Here is a 23,094-nt window from a genome sequence, read left to right on the forward strand (position 1 = left end):
AGAGAGGGAGAGAAAGAGACATCAATTAGTTAGCAGGTTAATTTTTAAGTTGATAATTTTGTATGACCCATGAATGATCTTATAAATATCCAAATGGCCCTTGGCAGAAAAAAGGTTCTCCACCCCTGCCTGAGCTTTAGTTTCTTCAGCTGCAAAAAGGAAGTTATAATAATGCGAACTTGTCAGGGTTGGTGTGAGATAACCCAAGGCACCCCATCGCAATGTCCTCAACATTGGGAAGCCCTAGGTTCCCTTTGCTGCCCCTATGACTGGTGTTGGTCTCATTGGGTCAGAGGCGCTCTGTGACAAGACTCCACATGTGACCCTGGAGTCAGGCCAAACTGCACTTGAACCCTGGTCACACCACTCACTGCAGCAACATCTTGGCAGGTTTCAGCGCCCTGCTGAACCAGATCTTTCTCCTGTGCAGAGAGAAAGCCTCTCCTATGGGGCTGTGGGGGTCACAGTTGGACAACTGCACACACACTTTTTGTGCTCTCCTTGGCATTGCCCATCATCCCCAGCATTCTTGAATTCTGAGCAGCCTCTTTGGATTCCACTTGTCTTACCCAGGTAACAAAGAATGCAGAAATTTATTCCTCAGATGTCACCTGCTTTATCAAACCAGACAGGAGCATATCTGAGGGTCTTTCGGCATCCAGGGATAAAAGCCACAATGTATGCCCCACGTAAAAACTGATTTCAGAAATTCCCCATGCAACCCCATCCACAGCAGCCCTGCCCCCGGGACTTAGCAACACTCACCTGAGAATGTGCCCTGTGCATGAATCACTGGGGAGAACTCAAGTTACTTTTTCTCAACCTCTGTCATTTCTGGGGATGTCAGCTATTTTGAATTTGGCCTCTCTTAGTTATTTGAACTTCAAAAATTAGACTTATAACATACTCAGTGAAAGTGGTGATATTTTTCTCTGGTGATATTTATTTATCTTTAGTGTAGAAGGCAAGGCCACGTGTACATACTGTTGCCTGAGCAGCAGGTGACAGCAGGAGTATAGATAATAGCATCAGTTCAGAAGGTTGGGCCTTTGTTAGAATTAAGCTCTCATGTCCAGGGCACCCCTTGAAAATCATGAAGTGGCTTCTCTCCTGGGCATCAGGAATGGTGCCTGCTGTGCACCATTGGTTGAGAAATTAGTCATGCCGCTCATTTCTGTGTTCTGTGTTTAGATAAGGAGCCCTGGTTGAGAAAGGCTTTGAGTAATAGAGCCAGATGTGCAAGGATGGGGACTACAAGGGAAGGAAGTGCCCAGGGAGGCTCTGAGGAGGCAGGAGGTAAGCTGATCTGTATTCTGCTGACACCCTCCAGGTACCAGCTGACATGCTACAGGTACATTAACTTCTATGAACTGATGGCATTGTTCACTATGCAGAATTGATTCCAGCAAGCTTCTCAGTTGTTGGTAAATTTCTCTCATATGGGCCTCAATTTCAGAATGGTAGCATAAACCACAAAGGTAATGATGCCAACATCTCTGTTCTCATTGTCAGAATGGAATTACAGAGTGCCCCCAAAACTTGAGACACCCAGACCTCCACCTTTAAGACTTGGTGGGGTTGGCAACTCTCCCCATGAAGAGCAGACAGCTAGTACGATGCTCATAGATGAGGAACAGGAAGGGGCGGTCGACAATGAAACGGACTTGGGTTGTCAGTGGCATGAACCCCACCGTAGTAACAGCAGCAGCTTGAGTGCCCTCCTCATTCACTGTGATGGTACCTTGGTGCTTGAACTGTTTCAAAATGGAAAGGAGAGTTGTCAGAATCCATAGTTGGCACACAGAGGGATAGAAGATATGGTGGAGTCGCATCTCATTCAGGGAACGGGTTGAAAGACCATATGTAAAGCACAGATCATAGCTGGTTAGAATAACTCTTGAAACACTTTCTAATCACCTGTCAGATATGGTCATTGTGCTTGAAACAAACTTATCTTTAAACTCTAGCATCATAATCACTCTTGCTGGAGGTCACAGTATGAGCAGTCTGTGAGCCAAGACAGAGGCTGCAGACACCATGTCCTTATACTCTAGGGTGCACTGCCAGGGGAAGGATGGGACCTAGAACTGCACATGATTTGCACTGGTGTTCTCTCTTTTTTGTGGAGTGCCTGTCATTGGTGTGTTAAGTTCAGGGTGCAGGCAGTGCAGTGTCTTTGCATGTATTAGGTCTTTCATGATTCGGCTGGGAGTAGATATTTCACAGAGTGGAGCACACACCTGCTCTCTCTCTCTGGTGTCAGCAGGAGTGGGGCTCAACCCCAGACTGTTCCCTGAGACAGAGCCCCCTGCCCACTAAGTGTCTGGCAGACTCAGGGAGAGCAGACCCAGCTTCCCCAACATATGAAGTCAGGGCCAGAGAGGAGGAGGCTTTGCTGGAGGCAGACCCTGGGGATTGGTGCAGAGGACAGAGGGAAAAGGTTAGTTACCATGTCAATGGTGATCCTGTGGTCTGAGATTCCTGTCATGTTGCTGTTTTTATCAAACAGTGCTGTGACCCCCACTGACTGCAGGGCTTCCACCAGGTTGTAGTTCTTCTCCAGCTTGAATTTGGGCAAGAGCACCTCTCGAGTTCTGGTCAGAGAATAAAAGGGGGCCCAATTTTATGAACCACAAGTTGCAAAAGAATTATGTTTTTTATCTGTACCCAAAGTGGTGCAATTACCACAGAATTAATACAGCACTTGTTAATATCCCAGTACTATTAGTTGAGGATTTTAGAAAGACCATCTTATAATTCCAGTTACTGAAAAGAGGCATGGTTATTGCTGAGTGGTCATTTCCTCAATACCGTGTGGTTCATGTCCTGTCTTCCAGGTCAGCAGTAGAACTGTTATTGGTTCATGGTTCAAGAAGGTGTATAAAATTATTTTGTTTTGGTCCTTAATTTCAGCCATTGCTTATTTTGTTAATTAAGGTCAGTGTGCTTTTAAAAAGAGCCAAGCACATACCAGACAGTGCTGAGCATTGTCAGTCCTCCCCTCAACTTATTCAGTCCTCAACTGGATAAATAGCAACAATAGTGCCTTTGGGGTTAAATCCAGCCCCACTCTCTCTAAAAAAAAAATCATTGGAAAAATATTCTCCAATGAGAATTTAAAAAACAAAAACAAAAAAACCTGTAGTTTTGACTATGGAATTATAAATAATAGAGGAAAATATGAATGACATGTTCTTTTTTTGTTAATCCTCACTCGATATTTTTTCCATTGATTTTGTTGTTTTTTAGCGAGAGAGTGGAAGGGAGGGAGAGGGGGTAAGAGAAAGAGAGTGAAACATCAATGTGAGAGAGACACATCAATTGATTACCTCCCGCACATACCCCAGCTGGGGCTGGAAATTGAATCTACAACCCAGGTACATGCCCTTGGCCAGGAATTGAACCCAAGACCCTTTGGTGCTCGGTCTGATGCTCTAACCCCATAGCCACACCAGCTAGGGCATGAGTGACATGTTCTTAATGAGTTTAGAGGACCTCGGGATTTCTTAGATAGGGGAAGGGGAGAATTCATCTTTGTTAAACACCTCCCAGGTTCCAGGCACTCTGAGGGATGCCTGACATTGCTTTTCTATTTATTTCCCCCAGCAACCCTGGGAAGTTAGGGGATAATGCCACTTTTACAGATGACAAAACCAGGGCTCAAAGCCACAGAGCAAGTTCAGGGCAGAGCCAGGATTGTTTTCAAATTGGCTCTAAGTCACCTGTCCCTAACTTCTGTCATTATGGAGAGCAGATGTGTTTCTCGCAGATGGTCTCATTACCTCTCATTGAACAAGAAATTTGGGCTGAATTAATAGAGTGGCCCAATGCATACTTTTCCCTTTTTCTTAAAATGACCAAAGTTCCAGTATTTCTGGGCTCCCTCATGGTCCTTGAAATCAAAAGAACAAATACAGCCCTGGCCAGTTTGGCTCAGCAGTACAGCGTCAGCCTAAGGACTAGAGAGTCGTGGGTTCAATTCAAAGAGGCAGCCAGTCAATGTCTCTCTCTTATGTCAATGTTTCTCTCTCTCCCACTCTATCTTAAGATAAATGGAAAAAAGTATCCTCGGGTGAGGTATAAATAAATAAATAAATAAATAAATAAATAAATAAATAAAAGAACAAATATAAACCCTCAACCTGAAGTACCTGTTTGTCATGCTTTTCTGCCATCTCTCCACCACCTGGGGCGTCAGCTGTGTCTCGAGGGTCTTCATTCCAGATAGCTTGTGTGGGACCACAATTAGCATGCTTATGCCACCCACGTACTCCAGCTGCAGGACATCACAGTCTAGTTCCTGGTCATTTGCTGCCAGGAAGTTCCCCTTGGTCTGCATCATGGAGACCTTGACCACCTCTCGTTCATTCAACCTGAAGTTGTGGTTGTGGGTCATTTCCATTGGGAATTTATTCACCCAGGTTCCTGTGAAGACAACAGGAACAGGACTTTTATGAAAATGTTCTTTTAGAGCAGTGGTCCTCACACAGAAGCATGCATCAGACACCACTGGAGGGCTTGTTTAGGCTATAGGTCCCACTGCAGAGTTTCTGATCCCAAAAGTCTGGTTTAGGCCAAGAACTGCCATTTCTCACAAGTTCCCAGGTAATGCTGATGCTCCTGGTCTGCAGACCACAGTTTGAGAACCACAGTTTTAGAGGATTCTAAGAAAGTCAGAATGCTAACATACTTGTAGGAAGCATGATAATGGTGGAGAGGATAAATAGACTGGAGTAGGTTCTGGGTTAGATTCTGACACTAACATTGTTGACCCTAGCAGGACATCTAACATGCCTGAGCCTCTACTTGTTCATCTGTAAAGTGAGTAGCTTTGAGCTCATGGCAGATCTGTTTTGATGACTTTCATCCCTCACACACTACAATTCTGTAAGAACTAGCAAGACACATTGGTGATATAATGCTGCCATCAAGATCTTCACTTTAGATTTGGGTGCAGCACTGTGTATCCAGGAAAAAGTACATGACTAATTTAGCTCTAAGACGCTAATGACTAGTAATGATGGATGCCTGACAGTTGAGAACTGGTGATGTGTCAGGCATTCTTCTAAAGCACCTTTCCTGTATTACCTCCTGCATGCTCTGCACTGGGGATTGAGCCCACAACCTGGGCATGTGCCCTGATCAAGAATTGAACTAGTGACCTCTTAGTGCATGGGTCAATGCTCAACCGCTGAGCCACACCGGCCAGGCTCCCAGGACTAAATTAAATAACCATTTCAATATGATGGGGAAAAGAAGCATGTAGTATTTGCCACTTTACACATTGGTGGGACACTGGTTACTAAGTTGAGATTATAAACTGACCATTTTAGCTGTTTCTCAGCCCCTTCCCAGTTGGGATGGCTTGTTGCTGTGTGTCTGCCTGCTCTTCAATACCAGGCCAGCCTAATGCAGAGGGTCTCACAGCCCAGTGATGCCCTACAGACTTGTAGGACTGAAGGCTTTGGTACCCAAATGCTTCCACTGGCCTATTCTAAAGTCATTCCTAAACAGAATTTAATTGCTTATAGAAGTAAAATAAATGTCACTAGCAATGTCATACATACATACATTCTAGAATCTACAGTTTTACTCATCTACATTCATTGGGCCATCACTATGTGCCATGCACTAGGCTAAAGTGTGGCTTCACTGTCTTGCAGTGCTGCCCGCAGCCCTGTCAGAGTAGGTGTTATCTCCATGATAAAGGTGAGGAAACCAAGTCACAGAGATGGTGAATGATTTACCCGAAGTCACACAAATAAGGGGTGGTGAAGCCAGAGCTTAGACTGTAATTTGTTCACTTCTAAAATGTGTACTGCTAGCCAGTAATAGAAAGGATGTGTCTGTGTTCATCATATGTATAGGTTTTCTCCACTATCCGAAAGTAGAACAGTCCTGTGAAACCTTTTGTAAGCCAAAGTGGTATAAAGTGAAGAGTACCTTTTTTCCTTAACCGAAAGAAATCTGAAGAGGATTTTTGCTTTTATGAAAAAAGCTGTTGCTATACTAATGTAGGTCTTTTGTAAAAGCAAAGTGATAACTTTCGGAAAGTTGGGGATACTTGTATAGTGTGTGTGTCTGTCATAAGCCTGTTAGAGCCTCAGCCTTTGGTTCCACCCACTACAAGGATAGCCCTGTGCCTGACTTTGGGGGTAGGAGAGCCCAGGGGTCCAGCTCATTCCTGTAGTCTTGGCTTCTTCAGCCCTTTTTTGCCCATCTGGCAGAATGCCTGCCTGGCACAACTGTTAGGAGGCCTTGGCATAGTTACAGAGCTGTGTATTGGCCTGTTGAAAGGTGCTGGCCCCCTAGCAGCAACCAGAAGAGGGCCTTACTTAGTCCTTTGCCTCTCTGGGCTGTTGTAAATTTCACTGGTGTTAACTACCCTGGAAGCGTGGCCTCCCAGGCCTAGGGGACTTACCCTAGCTGGTGCCCACTAATTCTTGGTAGCAGAGAGGAAAGTGGTTTGTGTCACAGAGACCAGCTGTGATACTGAGTCATTCCTTTGCCCTCCAGCTCTCTAGGCTCATAGAGGGGAGTAGGCGTTTCTTGTTCAGGTCTCAGTGAGGGCATTTTAAAAGAGAGGCCTGGATTTTACAAATGTATGCCCATTCATTTCTAGGACTCCAGGGGTCCTGTATGTGTATAATGAGGGGGAGTAGTCTCTTTAAAAAGTGCTTTTGGTCTGGCCAGTGTGGCTCAGTGGCTGAGTGTAGACCCAGGCACCAAGAGGTCGCCAGTTTGATTCCTGGCCAGGACACATGCCCAGGTTGTGGGCCCTATCCCCAGCGGGGGACATGCAGGAGGCAGCCAGTCGATGTTCTCTCTCGTCAGTGTTTCTATCTCTTTCTCCCTCTCCCTTCCTCTCTCTCTCAAATTAGTAAAGAAAAAAATAAAAATAAAAATAAGTGCTTTGGTGCCTGGCGCAGAACAGTTGCTCTAGAAATAATAGTTTATTTACCCCCACACCTGCTCATTAGTGCAGAAGTGTCCCCAAAAAAGAGTTGTAGATGTTAATGTTAGTTACTCAAGCTGAACGGTTTTCACCTCAGCCTTTCATCCATATTCCTGCTAACTGATAATTGGGCAAGGAGATTTAAAAAATGCAAACTGGCCAAATACTTAAAAAGGCTTCTGTATTTTTTCCAAATTAACAAAGTGCCTAGAGATGGCCTGCCTGGGACTATCCTGGCTCTGACCCTTACTTAGCTGTGCTCTTGGAGTGTCATTTTACTTCTCTGTTCCTTGGTGGCTCCATCTGTAAAATGGGGACGCTAATAGTAGTAACAACCTCACAAGGTTGTGAAGATTCGGTAAGTGTAATGTTAGGGCTCAGGTGAGTGTCAGATCCTACTGTCACCTCATCATGATCTTACCTGTCTCTGTGAGCTGACCTTGTTTTTGGTTTCCTGGATAAATCAGAGCCAGAATACAGTTCGTGACATTCAACATACCTGCATGTGTACTAAGAGTATGTTGTGACTTTGCTTTGAGAAACATAAAGCTATTACCTTTAAAGTAGATGCAGTTTAAAATCATCATCTCAGTGGCTGGATCTATATTCTCCAGAGCATCTTTGATGAGGCCCTTGGTGAGTTTCAGAATGTGGTTGTTGGTTTTTGATATGAAGGCAGGGTCTGAGAAGTCAGCTTCTTGGACCTCAGCAAAGTAGTATTCTTTTACTTTAGTTTTGAAGTCATTCTGGATTGGAAATTGCTTCTGGATGTAAAGGTCGTTGACTGACCGCAGCGTGTACCCAAAATTCCTCCTGAAGAGGCGATGGGTCAGTTTACGGAAGAGGTTATGAATGGTCATAATCTCATACTTGCTGCTAGCATTGACAAAGTCTTTAAAATGCAAAATTGAGTGCACTTGTTCATGAGTTTCCCCCTTCAGGCCCAAGGAAATCATACCCATGGCACTAGAAATGCCCACAGGGGCAATGAAGATGTTGTCGGAAGTACTGGCCTGCTCCCTCAATGCTCGATAAAGACTGAAAGCAAACTTTGCATTCAGAATGTTAAGACGCTGGATCCGGCTCTTGCCTTGGAAGAGCTGGAGGATGTTCCCAGCAGTGGCCTCCGAATCTGTTGGTGAGACCACATCGATGATGTCAATGTAATCATCATCTTCATTGAGTATCTTCTCCAGATCCAGATAATCCTCGTCCTCTTCCCCCTCTATGATCCAGTCATTGGTGACCGTGTTTTCCTTGTGGAAATCAGCAGGAAGAAGGGGCATGCTCAGGTTTTTGCTATTTAACTGCCCCCATTGGGGATCCACAGATTCAGAACCTTTCCCTCCTTTCTCAAGCTGATTCACCAGGCCGTTGTTCCCACACACGGATGTTAATATGAGAGAAACAATGAGGAATTGGAACTGGCATTTCATTTTGGCAGAGCTAAAGCTGAGAGGGAAAACAAGACATGTGAGAGGCAGCCTAGCAGACCACACCCCACCTCCTGCAGTGCTCAGGTAGCAAGTCCCTGAGTCTCTGACCCTGAGAGATGCCCTGGGAGTGCCAGTCTCAAACCATTTTAGGATTATGAACTTGAAGAGAATTTGGTGAAGATGAACAGAAACTAACATTGAGTGAGAGCTTCATAACCTGCCTGAAGGATCTATTGGCCCCTAGATGAGAATCCCTTCTTTAAAGGTTTGCAGAACTATAACCATCTAGAATCCTGGGGGCTCAAGAGCCTAGGAGAGTTTCTGTTTCATTCATTCACTAAACTTTGTTTCCTATCTTCACACAACATATTAGGCACTAGAAGCATAAAGGTCTCCCCCCATCAGCCAGGTGGGGTACAGACATGCCCTAAAGCAGGAGCTCTCATAAAGATGCTACCAAAGCAGGTAGGAGGAGTGATGCAAATCTGGGGTGTAGCTCTGCCTCCTGCAGTAGGAGTGGGGGCCCAGAGAGTCAGGAAAACTTCACTAAGACGTGGGGCTTGAGTGGAGATGTTGAAAATGTGTGTGGGCCAGGCTTTCTGAAAACAAATATTGTAAAGGTATTTGAAATTTGTGTAGTCTTGTCTTACAGGGTTAATTTGCATGAGATTTAGAATATGTATTTAACAGAGACCCCCTCCAGGCCTAGTAAAATGTGATTGGTGGGCTAAAATGTAGTTGGAGGCTATGAGGCTGCACTTGCTGCAGTTGTACTTTTTTCTCCTTTGTTTGTTAAATTGGCACCCATTGCTTGCTGTTAGGAGCTGTATCTTTTTTACTTAAGTGCTTCTAGTATAAAGTGAGAAATAATCTCATCTGACATATAAAGTCTATATGAGGGTGATGTCACAAAGCTCTTACTAAAGGCCTGAGGGGCACTCTCTTTATTTAAGTAAAACAAGATAAATTTTAATACATACCTTGTGGTAAGCCTATCTTTATCTACTCATCCTCTGCCTGTTCCAAGAAAAAATTTGACTTATCTTGTCAAATCAGTTTTGGCTGCCAAATCTTTGTCATTCTCTTGCTCGTTTCTTAGTTATTAATTACATCCTGGGTAGATGAGCTATTATTTGATGCGTCTGTATTTTGCCAGGACAGTGACAGTGTTTGTAATGCTATACAATCAATTGCACATTATCCCGACTTCTGTTTACTCCAGAAAGAGGAATTGTGACTTACTAAGTTTGTTGTGTGTATCCCCATCTATTTGAAGACCAGAATATCTGCTTCCATTTGAGGCCAGATAAGAGTTACTGCTCCTATTAAGTAAATATTTGGACTTGTTAGGCCTGAAGATGGGGCTAACTGTAGATACCCCACTTGAAATGCTCTCAGTTTATTGATGTTGATGATGCCAGGCACAGAATAAGGAACTTTGTCTATGTAACTTAACTTAGTCTTTCTTCCAGCATTTTGCAGATCTAGATACTGAGCCTTACATCGCTGAGTGGTTGAAGCTAGATTGTAACCAAGTAGATTGAACCCCCACCCCCCTCTTCATCAAGAGCTCTGCCTATTTGCCCTAGAGCACCATGACTGGTATCCCTACCCTTCCTTAGTCTCCCTCCCTGGGTCTTTCCTTACAGTTCTGTTAAAATTACCAGCTCACCTACTGTTCTATTCATAACTGAGAAGCTTTTGAATTGCATGTTTTGGAGAGAGAAAGTCTTATAGTCTCTGGCTTTGAAAATGTCTGTTGTTTATCACGCACCTCTCACCCCCAAGCATCTAGCTGAGGCTGCAGTGCCACACATGTAGCCCCTGAAACACTTTCTAATGTATGTGGCTGCAAGCAGAACTGGGCCCAGTTTCCAGACAGAATTGGGCATAGGTATTGATGGTAATACACTTTTAAAAGTTAGAAAAGAAGAAAGTAAGCGACTTGGTGGAAGTCTCCTTACTCAGCTGCACTGAAAAGTATTCTTCTTGGTTAAAAATGGGTTAAAAAAATAAGCCCAACTTGAATAAATAAGAGTTCAGGAAAAGAAATGTGAGACCAGATGGGGAGGCAGAGGTGAAGACATTTTTTATTCTGTGTTCAAATAGTATATTCAGAAGCTTCTTATACCCTGTTTCTGCATTATATGATGAAGAGCCAAAAATAGTTTTCATTATTCCCTTATCAAAGGAAGGAGAAAATACATCTAATATTTCTTATGGATTGAAACTAAAGACCTAAAAAGTAAGTCTTCCTATTGTTTTGCCATTTAGTATAGCAAGAATTATATAAGACACTTAAAACTTTCAGTAGGTTGTGTTTAAATCCAGATTCTTATATTTGAAGAGAAGCATTATTTTCGGTTACGCATTAGAGTATAACACTGTTATCTCCAGCCCCAAACAGGGCAGGTATAGCAGGAGAGGAGTAACTGCCTGAAGTTTTAAAAACCTTTAATTTTGAAATAGCTTCAAACTCCCAGAAAAGTTCAAAGAACAGCATAGAGAAAAAAACCCTGTGTGCTCTTTTCCAAGATTTTATATTTGGAACAGTAGTTATATTATTTTCTCTTTCTCTCTCTCCTATATATGCGTGTGTACACACAAAGGCACAATCATACATACCTTTTTTTATCTGAATCATTTAGGAGTAGGTCACTTATATTGTGTCCCTCTGACTTTTAAATCTAATATTTCAGGGGAAAATGTCTAAGAACAAGGATATTCTTATACATCATCACAGTGCAGTTATCCAATTCAAATAATTTAACATAGGTATAATCTTAATCTACCTGTTTTTTATCTCTTCAATTGTCCCAATAATGTAAAACAAGTTTATAATAGGTAGATTAAAAAATAAAAACATTTTTCCATTTCTAAGATAGTATAGAAAGCTTTTGAACTTGTAGTTTGATAGAGAAATGTTGCCCATCTATAAATACAAATGAGAATTTATAATCAGCAGAAATGTTAGAAACCCAACTCACCTCTATGCTTCTGAGAAGTGGCGTTGCAGAGATGAAATCAGCCAAGGTCATCACAGTTTCAAAGTGAACTTTGGTGCTGGGCTGTTGTTGCATATCTTCCAAAGTAAATATGTCCCAAATCAAACACCACTCAACTAGCTTTGTCAGCACAAACCCCTCTGTGTCTTTGGTTACTGCTGAGTGACTTGTGACTCCTCAGCTCTAGTTCTGGTGTAGCTGATGTTTTGAATGCATGACTGTCACTGTATTGAGGTGCTGATGGAGCAGTTTCTCAGAAGCCACCACATTATAGAGATGCTCTTCAAAGCTCGGGGGCTGGGTTACTTCATGGATAATAGCTGTACTGCTTCCATGAAAGTAGAGGCAACTCATCTGCCCTCCAACTATGAATTATGCCTCTAGGATGATCATAGCATCTGACTTCGCCCTGGCCTCCAGGGCTGACATAGCTGCTAGGCAGCCAGGTATCCCCATCCTTCCACGAGCTTAGTGAAAAGTGAAGAGGAAGAATGAGATTTGCGACTAATAGCATAGGGAGACCTTTCTTCAGTCGAGGGTTACTGTGCTCTCTGCCAGAATTTGCAGCCCAGCTCTCCTGTCCATTGTACTGATCAGTGCTTCCCAAATTCAGGTCCACCTAGGCATTCACAATCTGTGGGGCTGTGGTTTTTTATTTGTTTTAAATTTTGTAATCTAAAACATTATAATAAGAATATTCTGGATTGTCTGGAAGACCCACTTATTACAGAGTGCTTCTCCCTGATTTCAGTACCCATGAGTGTGTTTGGCAGTGTTGTCACCCTTCTTCTAAAGTGAAAGTGGGGCTCTCAGAGGAATCTGCAGGTGTGCGAGGGGCCTGTAGGGGGCACCTGTGTGTTGCTTATTGTGACAAATTCTGGCATGTTAAAAGTCTGTCTTTTTTATTCAGGACTTAAAAAAATGTGTTGGATCTTGGTCTGGTTTAGCACTTAGTAGCTTCAGTCAGATGTTTTCTGAGTGTGCATGATTTCTACTCAGTACTGAGTCTTCAGCATAGGCTCTCTCTTGATGGCTTGGAGAGGCCATGACCTTTGTCAGACTCCTCAGAGGAACCTGCTAAGGCCCACATGATGTGCTCCTGGCTGGCTCCCTCATCTCCTTCTCGCATGTGCTGAGCCTGGCCCCTGGCAGTTACTGTTCTTTCTATGTGGAATATTTTCCCTCTAGACCAACGATTCTCAACCCCTTTGAGGGTCGAACGACCCTTTCACAGGGGTCACCTAAGACATAACAGTAGCAAAATTATAGTTATGAAGTAGCAACATAATCATAAATAATTTTATGATTGAGGGTCACCACAACATGAGGAGTTGTATTAGAGGATCGCAGCATTAGGAAGGTTGAGAACCACTGCTCTAGACCCTCATCTGGCTGCTGCTCTCTCACCATTTGTTCTTGGCCTCACCGAAGCCGCATGGTCTGCCCTGGTGGAAATTCCACCTCTTGCCTCCCAATTTCTGTGTTCTCCACTCTAAATGAGGGCGAATGACAATATTTCATCATTTTAAGAGCTTTTGTAGCACCTCTTGCTCCTTTCTGTCTCTCCTGAAGCATAGGACTGTGTCCCTGCACAGTATTCTAACCAGCCACAGCTGTATTGTCTTTATCTCAGGATGCTTCAGAGCACTTCTGGGGCCTTTTCTGATTCCACTGTAGTCTTCACTTCCTGGGGACCAGAGCTGTCTCAGTTGGCATTATGGCTGACAGGCCAGGAGTTTTCAGCATGGGGAGAACCCACTGGGCACTCCCAAATTCTTAGGAGGGAGCCAGGAAGTTCAGAGGATGAGGAGTAGGATCCCAAATCAAAGATGGATTTTTGGGAATCACTTTTTCTCACCTGTGCCAAAACCACTCTTAAGCCTCTGATCCCATTGAGAATGAAGTATTCTGGAAGCCTGACCTTTTTGTTAACCACCAAAGGTTCTCTTTACAAGACACCAGAACCTCTTAGCCACATAGACCTTGAACACCAAATCAGGGCTGTGGTCTGGGAACCCTGCCATGCCTCCATCACTTGGGACCTTATCTTAGGCAGGCCAATCACTTTAAAGACAGTTCGACAGCTTATTATTCTTTTTTTTAAATCCTCACCCAGGGATATTTTTCCATTGATTTTTATTTTTTTTAGATACAAGGAGGGAAGGAGGAAGGGAGAGAAAAAGAAACATCACTGTGAGAGATACACATTGATTGGTTGCCTCCCGCATGACCAGGGCCAAAGATCAAACCTGAAACTCTTTGGTCCTCAGGCCAACGCTCTAACCTCTGAGACAAACTGTCCAGGGCAACTCATACGCTTATACCCTCTCCCCTTGCTCACTGGAAATCTGGAAGCTCCTCATTAACTGTGCTCTTGTGGCAATGTCCTGTGTGGCTCTGGGCTTCTTAGATAGGAGTCTTCTGTTCACTGCTGGACCTCCTTGATGCTCCTCCACCTCCTCAGCATCTTCCCAGAGTCCACTTTGTATCCGTAGGTGTCTCCCCATGGATACAGCATTCTGGTGGCTTTTGAGGAAAAGCTGTTCCTTCTCCTACACAGCATGTTACCAAGCCCTGCGCCAGCTCCTGCACCCTCCCTGTGATTGTGGAAAGAATACATCTATGGCAGAACTCTAAGAAGTACAGACAATTTAAGGAAGAACATAGAAACTCCTGCCAATTCAACCACCCAAAAATAATCATTATTAATATGTAGCTGGGATTTCCCCTTCTTTTTCTATACATATATTTTAAACCTATATCATATTATTTATACATTTTGTATTTTTTCACTGGAAGTAGTGTCAGTTCTACCTGTGTTACCAAATATTCTTAGAAAATATGATTTTTAATATACTTTAACTTATTTGAATGCCCTTTTCAGATAGACATTTAGTGCTTTTCTGTTTATTTTGCTATTATAACAGATGATATATTTTTATGCCTAAATCAGATTTTTTAAATATGTTTTTATTGATTTTAAAGAGAGAGAGGAAGGGAGAAAGAGAGAGAGAGAGAGAGAGAAACATCTATCAGCTGCCTCCTGCATACACGCCAACTGGGGATCAAACCCATAACCTAGACATATGCCCTAACCGGGAATCGAACTAGTGATCTTTTGGTGCACCAATTGTGCCACAAGGGCCAGGGTCAGATTTTTTTCATAATTGAGATATAATTGACATGTTAATTTCAGGTGTGTAACATAATGATTTGATAATTTTATATAATGTGAAATGATTACCAACAGTAAGTCTAGTTAACATCCATCTCCACAAATAGTTACAAGCTAGATTTTTTTGTTTTTGTTTTCGTTGTGTTTTTTATCCTTACCCGGGGACATTTTTCCATTTTTGTTCAGATAGAGTGGGAAGTAGAGAGAGGAAGAGACAGAGAGAGAGACATCGATATGAAAGGGACACATCGAGTGGCTGCCTCCTACATGACCCCAACCAGGGCTGGGGACATATTGCAACCGAGGTACGTGCCCTTGACTGGAATCGAACCCACGACTCATTGGTCCACGGGCTGACACTCTTAACTGCTGAGCCAAACCAGTCAGGGCAGATTTTTTTTTTTAGGTAAAATGGGGATATTTAGGATTTTGATATGTATTACTAAACATCTTCCCAGGAAGTGTTGTACCAATTTATAATCCTACCAGTCATGTGTGAAGGTGTCCGTCTCATTGTCCCCCTCTAGCAAGGGGGATTATCATCTGTCCCACCTCTGTGTCTCTGGCCCAGGGCCTTGCTCGTACTTGGTGCTCATAAGTATGGGCACAGAGTACCCCTTCACTGCAGGTTGATTATCACTGTATGGGGGCTCAATGTCTGCTGGGGTTCTGTGAGGAGCACTTGGCCATCAGGCACTGTGCACAAATTGAACCATTTTCCACACCTGAGGAGCCATTCTCATAATCTCAGTCTCTCTGATCACATATCTTCACCTGAGCCCTGGCCCCAGTTCCTTGTTGCCTTCCCATAAATACTCCATGCCCTCCACATTTCTGGGCTTTGGGCCTAATGTTAGACAGACTGCTCTCTTTTCTCTGCCTGGCTAAGGTTTATTCATATTCTAACATTGAGACTCATGATACCTTCTCTGGAAACTTCACCACACTGTGCTTGCTTACCTGCCTCAAAATCAGGCGAAAGACCTTAAATTGTAGGAATGGTGCTTTTCACCTCCTGGTGAAAATTAGCTACTAATAAATGTTTGCAGAATGAAAGAACATTTACTGAGGAACTTACCGAGAAGTGTCATTGACTGCTCATTGTGTCTTTTCCTATCCAATCTAACTAACAGGTTCTCAGAGAATGCTCTTGGAGAATGAATCTGTGGTTGATTTCACATATGTAGGTTTTAGGGTTTTGTGAGCAAATAACCTCCTTTTCTCCCTCTCTCCTTGGCACATCAGCTCACCCGACGGTTGCCGCCCATCAAGGAAGCTAAGCCACGGTTGCAGAAGCTCTTCCGGGACTTCTGGCTCTATTCTGTACTGATGGGATTCGCCGTGGAGGGGTCAGGTAGGGGCATGCCTGCTTTTCCAGAGAAGACAGAGTACAGAGGTGAGGTAGGACTCAACCTAATTATGAGGTAGGACTCAACCTAATTATGAATGTGCACACATTTGAAATTAGCCTGATGCAGTCGCTGCTTCCTACAGGTATTTTCAAAATTTACACTGCCCAGATGTGGTTTAGAGTTTTGAGAATACCACATATTTTAGGAAAAGTCTGCCCAAGTTAGGAAACAGATTTGTTTCTTTTCTCAGTTTGGGGGATAACTGACTTAAACAAGGGACTCATGACTCTAGAAATTGCCAGTGTCAACCCTACTGCAGTGCTTCACGATCAGGGCTGTCATCTCACTAATGTGCACTCTCTTTCAGGACTCTGGCCAGAAGAATGGTATGAGGGGGTCTGTGAAATAGCCACCAAGTCCCCGCTGCTCACCTTTCCCAGCAAAGAACCACTGCGGTCTGTCCTCCAGTATAACTCGGCCATGAAAAATGACACAGTCACTCCCGTAAGGATTCTTGCCCTACCAAGGTCAGATGGTGTAGCACAGGGGTTTTGCTAAGTTGTCTTGAATAATAAGAGCAGATCCTTTCATTTAACACAAATTAGCCAGAATTAGCCACTAAGGTTTATGTCTCCTGGAGAAGGGCTCGCTTCCCCTCCAGTGCCCACTTGAGACCTCAGGTGTTCATTTCCCTCTAGGCTGAACTGAATGAGCTCCGAAGCACCATCATCAACCTGCTGGATCCTGTCCCCGAAGTGTCCGCCCTCATCAACAAGCTGGACTTTGCTATGTCTACCTATCTCCTGTCTGTTTATCGGCTAGAATATATGAGGTAGACAAAACTTCACCTCCTGAACATCCACATTTGAGCTGATTTACATTTTTGTACCTTCTAGGCATGGGACGTGCATGGAATTTTTTTTAATCCCTCCCAAGATATGCAAGCTGAATTAAAAACAAACAAAAAACACCCTTTCCTTTTCTTACGTGCTCCTCCTTCCTGAGCACCAAACACCACATCTAACTATTCCCCAAGTGTCTAAACTCTGGTATTATACTTTCCTCATAGGGAAGAGGCTTCTGAGCAGTCACAATAGATGCTGCAAACTCAGTCAAGTTGGGCGAGAGCTCTGTTGGAAACCAGCCCTCACTGAGACACTCAACTGAGCTGGCTTCCAAGACTATAGTAGAGTGCAAACAGGAAGTGGGAAGATGCCTGCTCAAAAAAAAAACCCATAAGTGACCTGATGCTCATGATGCATTATAACCACAGTGGACCTAACAGCTATAATAATTGTAATGATCTATAATTGTCATCATGACAATATCAGTATTAGCATGGGCTAAGTGCCTTAGTATATTGATGTGCTCTTCAACAAGCCTATGAGGTAGGCACTCTTACATACTCATTTTGCAGATGAGGCAATTGAACAGTTTAGTAAATTGCCCAAGGTAGTAATCCCTAATTGAGATAGAAACTTATGTAGTCTCTTAAAGTATCATTCTGCCTCTTATAAATGAAGACTGGAATAAGCAGCCAGAATGCTCAGTATTCAGCTGCCTATGGCTACCAGTGTGGATGCTACAGACCCACCATGCTAAGGCTGAGGCATGCTGCACTGTAGTCATACATGAACCATAGAGTGATGCATTTCTATCCCCTATAAAGATCAGATTACACTCAGCTTGTTTGTTGAAGTCACAGGATAGAATATTATAGAATAATGTCTTTCTCAAATGATTTGGAAAAGAAAATTCTTTAAAAGAGGGATATTTGGAAAACACCACTATTTTAACCTTTATTTGGTGCCACAACCCTTCTGGTAAAAGAAGTCATACTTGGAAGCTCAACATGTAAAATAGATGAAGGCTATTTGGGGGAAGTGGGAGTGAGCCTCACCCTCCCACTTAATCCCTTCCTCCCTGCCTCTGGCAGCCTGAGGACCCCACAACAGAGCAGAATTTGAAAATTAGTGACTCATTCTTCCCAGAGTCCCACAGAGGTAAGGGAGTTTTAACTTGCTTTTCTTTTTTCATTGTAATTTTTTTTTTTTTTTTAGTTATAAAAGTAATATGAGAACATTACACAAACACTTAGAAATAAATAGAGGGGGGGAAATCCCTGATCTCACCACCATCCCCTATAGTTAGTATAGTTTCTTCTAAATTTTTTTTTTTTTAATAATATACTTTGAAAGAAAAACAAAACAAGTAATACCAAATGTGTGGCTATAACAAATGCTCTCAACCTCATGTGCTTGCAGGCAGAGCTGTCTCCTGCTTCCTCATGAGTGCCCATGAATAGTGATCTTGAACTCTCTGGACAGGCTGTTGACTTGGCTGGCAGAGAAAGACTAGGGGATGACCTGCAACAGCTCCCACGAGCCCAGCTCCTGCCTCGGGCTGCCTGCCAGTCCCCAAGAGCACTCTGTTAGCACGGAGAAACAACTCTGAAGCCTTTATTCAAGAACCTATCTCAGATTCCCAGCCAATAGTTATCAGGAGAACTTTAAAATAACAAGTAGAAAATGTGTGAGAAATTATGTTAAAGCTGTGTGCACATGAGCACTCGAGACCACATATGCCTAAAGCCACCAGGCTTGCTCCACTGATGCTTAATTATCTAAAGGTGGGTGCCCACAGACATGGAGAAGCACTGGCCTGTGTATGTGCCTGCACTGTCCCTATGGAGCCCCCCAAACCCTGAACGGCTCACCACAGGGGCCACGGTTCAAGTGCATGCCTTTCTTTCCTTTCTCTTTTTCCCCAAGGTTAAAGATATTTTTTACTCTAAAAATAAAAATGTTCAAGGTATGTAAAGTAAAAAAGAGAAGAACAATATTGGGATAATAGAGAAGATGCTAAAGATGAAAAATATAAGCATCACTTTCCCAGCCCTGAATCCAGAGATTGCCCACTGTTGATAGTGTCTCACTTTCCCTTCTAGAAATCTTCTCTGTATATGCAAGCACATGTATTCTACACATTCACCAGGTACACCGAGGCCTTTAGGAAACCTGTTTCCCCGCACCTTGCTTTTTTCACCTAACCATTCATCTTGGTTGCTTCTCTGTAGCAACACACAGAGCTACCTCTCATTTTGGTGGCTGCAGAATATACCATCAGATGGATGTACTCTGGTTTATCTAACTAGTCTCCTGATGATTGACATTCAGCCAGAACTGTTAGGAAAATCCTCATGCATGTGACCCTTAAGATATATCACTAGTGGTGGGTTGCTGGGTGGAACAGTATGAGAATGTTATGATAGATGGTGGACATCACCATTCAGAAAGTACACGTCAGCATTTGTCCCTCTAAATCAGTGGTTCTCAACCTTCCTAATGCCATGACCCTTTAATACAGTTCCTAATGTTGTGGTGACCTCCAACCATAAAATTATTTTCGTTGCTACTTCATAACTGTAATTTTGCTACTGTTATGTATCGCCATCGGAAATATGTGTTTTCCGATGGTCTTAGGTGACCCCTGTGAAAGGGTCGTTCAACCCCCAAAGGGGTCGTGACCTACAGGTTGAGAACCGCTGCTCTAAAAGGTGTAGGACCTCTTCTTCATACCCTCACCATTTCTGGGCAGTATCAGTCTATAATGGGAAGGGCTGGGTTTTCAAAATTTACTCAAAGCTGTTCTCCTTGTTAGGGTTTTACGCTCAACAGATCCTGACCGCTTCCAGGTCATGTTCTGCTACTTTGAGGATAAAGCTATTCAGAAAGACAAGTCTGGTAAGTTCATTATTGTGGTACTCTCATGATGAACTGAGCATTGATAGGATAAAAGGAAATACTGCTCCCTATTTTCTGTCTGTATGGAAAGAGCAGTATAAAATATATAATCTTAAAATACATATATTTTTGTGACTCTGCCACTACTGTGCCACTACCACGAGAGGCCTAAGAGCAGGAGCATCACTCTTGCCCACCATCAATGATCAAGTGTGCTCCAACCCCCAGGTTTCAGTCCCTAATACTATCCTCTGCTAAGAGGATCCTGGGCTCCTTGGATGGTTGTTGATGGACCTGGAGCATCTTGTTGCCAGGGAACAGTCATGCCTTTTAAATGCCCAGGTACAGCCCTGGCCGGTTTGGCTCAGCGGTTAGAGTGTCGGCCTGCGGTCCTGAGAGACCCGGGTTCGGTTCCCGCTAAGGGCACGTACCTCAGTTGCAGTTTGTCCCCGGCCCTGGTTGGTCGTGCGGGTGGCAGCCACTCGATGTGTCCCTTCACGTCGATGTTTCTCTCTCTCTCTTCCTCTCTCTCCCTCCCGTTCTATCTGAACAAAAAATGGAAAAATGTCCTTGGGTGAGGATAAAAAAATAATAATAATAATAATAATAATAATAATAATAATAATAATAATAATTAAATGCCCAGGTACTAAAAGTAGAAAGAATGAGAAACACAGAAAATCCCAGTGAGAAGCACAGTATCTGCTATGGATAGAACTCACTGAGGGGTGCTGAATTAGAGGGCAACATTTTAAAGAGAAATGGGGTATCTGCATAACCTCAGAGTACTTTCCCCAAAGTATTTCTCAGTTACTGTGGTGGTTTTAACTTTGTCCATTGATTCTCTTCATGAAGTGGTACTTAATTCCTCTCCCAGAGTATGGGCTGAACTCAGTAACTCACTTGCTTCTAAAGAGTAGAGTATGGCCCTGGCCAGTTTTGCTCAGTGGTTAGAGTGTCGGCCCGCGGTCCAGAGAGACCAGGGTTTGGTTCCTGCTAAGGGCATGAACCTCAGTTGCAGTTTGTCCCCAGCCCTGGTTGGGTCGTGTAGGTGGCAACCACTCGATGTGTCCCTTTCACATCGATGTTTCTCTCTCTCTCTCTTCCTCCCTCTCTGTCTGAACAAAAAATGGAAAAATGTCCTCAGGTGAGGATTAAAAAAAGAGTAGAGTATGGGCCCTGGCTGGTTTTGCTCAGCTGTTAGAGTGTCCCGGTCAAGGGCATATAACTGGGTTGCAGGTTCTATCCCCAACCCCAGTCAGGGTCATGCAGGAGGCAGCCAATCGAGCTGTCACTCGCATCAATGCTTCTCTCTTCCTCCCTCCCTTCCACTTTATCTAAAAATCAATGGAAAAATATTCCTGAGTGAGGATTAACAACAACAACAACAAAAAGTGGAGTATGGAAAGGGAAAAATATTAACTGGATAGTGGGAAACCTGGCAGACACCACTATAGCCAAGTGATCAGGACAACTCACCAGCGATAGGAGATACTATTTTCACATATACCCTGATTTGATATAGCAGAAGGGCACTTAACCTCTGTGCCTTTTCCTTGAAGTCCTTTAACCTTAGTCTAATCATAAGCAAGTATTAGACAAGCCTAAATTGAGGAACCTCCTTACAAAATACCTGTGGTTTTCAGAAATTTCAAAGGCATACAAGATAAGAACATATTGAGGAATCAACATAGATTGGGGGAGACCAAGGAGACATGATAAGTAAATGGCATCCTGGATTGGATCCTGGAACAGAAAAGGGATACATGCCTCCCTGGCCGGTTTGGCTCAGCCGTTAGAGCATAGGCCCACAGACCAGAGAGACCTGGGTTCAGTTCCTACTAAGGGCACGTATCTTGGTTGCAGTTTGTCCCTGGCCCTGGTTGGGGTTGTGTGGGTGGCAGCCAGTTGATGTTTTTCTCTCACATTGATGTTTCTCCCCCTCCCTCCCGCTCTATCTGAAGATAAATGCAAAAATGTCCTTGAGTGAGGATAAAAAAAAAAGAAAGAAAAGAAAAGGGATACATGCCAGTGGGAAAATGGGAGAAATCCAAATAAAGCCTGAAGTTTAGGAAATAGTACAGTATCAATGTCTGATTCTTAATTTTGACAAATGAGATGTTACTATCAGGGGAAGCTGGATGGAGGATATATAGGAACTCCTCCGTAAGTCTAAAATCAAGTCCAAACAAAACATTTAAAAGTAGCTGGGGTTGGTCGCTTTCTGTTGATGCTCCTCATCACGGAAATTCCTCCTTGTTTCAGGGATGATGCAGTGTGTGATTGCTGTTGCAGATAAAGTATTTGATGCCTTCTTGAACATGATGGCAGATAAAGTAAGTCTTGTCAGAGAGCTAGCATGTGTTTACCAGGGGCATACGGAGGACACCTGATGTATCTCTCTCTCCTGACTCTCCAGGCAAAGACCAAGGAGAATGAGGAAGAGCTGGAGCGGCATGCGCAGTTTCTCCTGGTGAACTTCAACCATATTCACAAGAGGATACGGAGAGTGGCGGACAAGTATCTGTCCGGTCTGGTGGATAAGTACGCTCATTTTCCTTTTAATGCTGTGTGTATGTACACATATACATGTGTGATAATTGTTACATTATCAGCCCAGAAAAAAGTAGTCAGAATTGAAACTTTCAAAGGGTGATGTAGCCTCCCACAGAATGTCAGTGAGTTTGCTGCAGTCACTACAAGTCACAACTACAGTCTGCTCCCCTCCACCCTGGGGCCCCTCATTCAGGAGCAGCAGCTTCTCCTTCTCTAGGGTGTCATGCAAATACATCTATTTTCTATTTGTACCATGATGTGAAAACATCAGGGAGCCCTGGTCATAAAAGAGAAGGATCACTTATGAGGGTAGGGGAGTATGGCCTGGCCACTGCATAACCAAGACAATGGGTTTGGAAGCAGGTCACTTGGGCCTGTGTCTAGACCTGAGGAGTGGGACTGGTAGGAGCCTGGGAGCATTTCTGACTGGGTGCTCTGCCTTGGAATCCTCCTGATCTCCTCTTATCCTCCACTGGGCAGCCAGAGGTGGGACTCTCAGCCTCCTGAGGCTACACTTTAAGGAATGGGGGTACCCTGGGGATCCGGCTCCTGGGCCCTGAGAAGTGGCTCTCGGTGCAGGTTTCCTCACTTGCTATGGAGTGGGACGGTGCTGAAGACCATGCTGGACATCCTCCAGACCCTGTCACTGTCGCTGAGTGCAGTAAGTGTCCTTGCCCATCTTATGCTGAGCCTAACTTATACTATAAGTGACTTAATTGGGGATGGGGAGCCCAAATCCTACCCTGGCCTTTCCCAGTAAGCCACAGCAAGTTTGGAAGCCTGTCAAGTTGGGGGAAGGAAGGCAAATGCTCTTCTGCCCAGCATCCCTGGAGGCACCCCTCAGCCAGGGCAGCTTGGGGAAGGCTGTTGGA

General features: G+C 43.8%; 2 protein-coding genes across 3 annotated transcripts in view; one reads left to right on the top strand and one right to left on the bottom strand.

The window, feature by feature from the left end:
- The window catches only part of PI4KA (phosphatidylinositol 4-kinase alpha), a 121,285-nt gene that overhangs the window by 58,610 nt on the left and 39,581 nt on the right, over positions 1–23,094 (top strand). For both annotated transcript variants that reach the window (XM_036277116.1, XM_036277117.1), the window contains exons 20-26: positions 15,817–15,925; positions 16,291–16,427; positions 16,622–16,755; positions 19,584–19,666; positions 21,932–22,002; positions 22,086–22,210; positions 22,802–22,883. In XM_036277116.1, the coding sequence (XP_036133009.1) occupies positions 15,817–15,925; positions 16,291–16,427; positions 16,622–16,755; positions 19,584–19,666; positions 21,932–22,002; positions 22,086–22,210; positions 22,802–22,883 (741 nt within the window). The remainder of the gene's footprint in view (positions 1–15,816; positions 15,926–16,290; positions 16,428–16,621; positions 16,756–19,583; positions 19,667–21,931; positions 22,003–22,085; positions 22,211–22,801; positions 22,884–23,094) is intronic.
- Positions 1,563–11,429, bottom strand: SERPIND1 (serpin family D member 1). The gene is given in 6 exon segments (XM_036277118.1): positions 1,563–1,754; positions 2,450–2,594; positions 4,152–4,425; positions 7,512–8,407; positions 11,379–11,398; positions 11,400–11,429. Coding segments are annotated over 6 exon segments (1,557 nt in total).

Source organism: Molossus molossus, unplaced genomic scaffold (genome assembly GCF_014108415.1).
Source record: "Molossus molossus isolate mMolMol1 unplaced genomic scaffold, mMolMol1.p scaffold_m16_p_22, whole genome shotgun sequence".
Lineage (NCBI taxonomy): Eukaryota > Metazoa > Chordata > Mammalia > Chiroptera > Molossidae > Molossus > Molossus molossus.